Genomic DNA, 2,474 nt, shown 5'->3' with positions numbered 1-2,474 from the left:
ATCCGTAAATGTGAAAGCTATATTAAGAGCAAAGATTCTCACTTTTCCATGCACTATTTGAGGGTCCATATCCAGCATTCTGAATCCAACATATTTAGGATCCCAGAGTACCCATATCCTCCCTTTTGTGATTGTACTGGCATTTGAAAGCCAGTTCCAATTAGGAGCTATTTTTTGTATTATCTTCCCTTCTTTACATTGTTGTACTCTATGTTCTACTATAGCAACAAAATTAACTTTAGTCTCCCTCATAAACACCTTCATCTCCTTGTGCTTATGTATTTTATTCATGCCTCTAACATTCCATGTCACAAAATTCATCATTGATTATGATAGAAGTTGGTATCCCCTGCCCCATCGGTGTAGCTGCATTGTCCCCTAGAATCCCCTCTCTTTTGTATCTGATATTCATGTTGATCATCCGACATCAGTAATGGATTAAATCCATTGGAGGTCCCAACATTCTCTTCCTCCGTGATTGTGTTCTTAGCTTTGATTGCTGATTTTGTTGTCACTTTTGTCCATTCCTCTTGTTGCGTACTTGCATTTGGAGCCTCTTTGCTTATAGTGTTTATCTCAGTTTGCTTTGCTATGTCAGTACTGGGATTAGCCTTATTTTGTTGCACACCCTGGTTACCCGTGGCATCATTCTTCCTCCACACTTGTTTCCCTTTCTGCACTTTACCTCTAGTTTGTTGTATAGTAGGGCGCTGGGCTTCCACTTCACTACAGGAGTGTCCTACTTGCAAGCATTTTCCACAGAATTCTGGCTCCCATTCATAAGCAATTTCTTGCACCATTTGATTTCCTTGTGGATCAAGCACCAGTATACATTTAGGCAGTTCCTTTGTGATATCTATCTCTATAAGGACCCTGGCATATGATTTGCGAGTAGTATTTGTAGTGCAATCATCAGCATACAATGGCGTACTTAGCCCACTACTAATTTTACTTAAGGATCTTTTGTTCCAGCACTGTAATGGCAGGTTTGGGAACTTTACCCACAATGGCATCGTCTTTAGAACTACATTTTTAAAATTAAAGTCAGCAGCCCAAGGCTTCATTATCACATGCCTATTGTTGATCATATTAGGTCCAGTCAATAATACTTCATCTCTCTCCTCCATTTTATTGAATCTGATCACAAAGTAGTCCTCATTATGGTAGAAGATTTGAGGCTTTGTAGTTAATTTCCAGCGTGCCATCAGAAACCTTTCAATAGCCCTATCGTAGGAGAGTACCCAATCACATAGAGGATAATTGATTGCTTCCATTATACCGTTCCCTCATCAATGTCTTCCTGCTCTAATTGCACCATTTTCTTCCCCTCTTGTATAATTGGAACTATGTATTCGAGATTCATCCCTTTAGCTGCTAGCTTATTACCCGCTACAACATTTGCCCAGGATATCACTCGTGCTTTCTCCCCTTGCCCTTTTGGCGAGACTGTTTTGGTGGAATCATCTCCATTTTGCTGCTTGCCCTCTTCATCACCTATCCCTCTAATCCCCTTCAATGTTGAATTATTGAGAGTCTCCGGTGCCGATATCGCCCCTACGGTACTGGTAGGGGTAACAGATGTTTGAACCATCACCTTGTTCAATTGCACCTCAATTTGTTCCTTAGGACTGCTTATCACCTTTGTTGTTGCTGAGCTACTCCCTAATTCATCAATTCCCTTCCCCGCCGGCGTAGCCATTGTTACCCTGTTTGAATTACCTCCATTCGTTGGTGTCCCAGCAGATTTGAAACCTAAATTGGGGTCCTCCTTTGTTGATTTCCCCATCCCCGATCCTTTGTTAAGCTCCTCCAGTAGTTTTAGGTCAGTCAATAGTACTCTGTTGACGTGTTTCCGTGGTCTTCCCCGCCCCATTCCGGCAAAGGCGCACGTTAAGAGGCTCACCCTAACTTGCGCCGAGAGAGAATAGAGAGGAAAACTTTTTGATTACTTAGTAGTAGACTGTGGTTATTTAGTTATGCTAAAACTGCTTATTAATATTAACTATTTTGAAAAGGGCAATTTGGGTTGGTTGGCTGGCCTTGTCTTAACGAGAGGCGCCATCACGATCGGATCGGGGTTTGGGTCGTGACAATCAATTTTTCAGAAACCTAGAAAACATTAAAAGTTCAGCTACTGTTTCATTGATAGCTAATCGATTTCCTTGCTGATTTGGACCTAAGTTAGAACAAATTCTTGCTCTGAAATTTCTGGGTTTTTGAGTTGCAAAAATGGCTTGAGTTTGGATGATGTGATATTGCTGGGTTTGGTTGCTTAGTTTCATTCAGTTCAGCCACTTGTTTCTGCTGTTTGTTTCTGCTACTATTAAGCTTACTAAAGCTTGGTTTTTTTACCTTTATTTGGTCATTTTTCTGCTGTATTTTTCAATTTCAAGGTATGTAACAATGTCTATCTTAAGTAGAACTAATCTTGAGTCCAAAATTTGTGTTTGAAACTTGTTTTGTTTGGATGAACT

General features: G+C 40.5%; 1 protein-coding gene across 1 annotated transcript; it reads right to left on the bottom strand.

Moving 5' to 3' along the window:
• Window positions 1-320: 320 nt before the first annotated feature.
• Window positions 321-1,274, bottom strand: LOC109239320. The gene has a single exon (XM_019405868.1). The coding sequence runs from the start codon at window positions 1,272-1,274 to the stop codon at window positions 321-323; it is 954 nt and encodes a 317-aa protein (XP_019261413.1).
• Window positions 1,275-2,474: the final 1,200 nt, after the last annotated feature.

The sequence above is a fragment of the Nicotiana attenuata genome, unplaced genomic scaffold (genome assembly GCF_001879085.1).
Source record: "Nicotiana attenuata strain UT unplaced genomic scaffold, NIATTr2, whole genome shotgun sequence".
Lineage (NCBI taxonomy): Eukaryota > Viridiplantae > Streptophyta > Magnoliopsida > Solanales > Solanaceae > Nicotiana > Nicotiana attenuata.
This window is presented reverse-complemented; position numbering and strand designations above follow the sequence as displayed.

What these genes read in the sequence shown, in the direction of transcription:
- LOC109239320 (XM_019405868.1), bottom strand. Translation starts at nt 1,274, where the DNA reads ATGGAAGCAATCAATTATCCTCTATGTGATTGGGTACTCTCCTACGAT.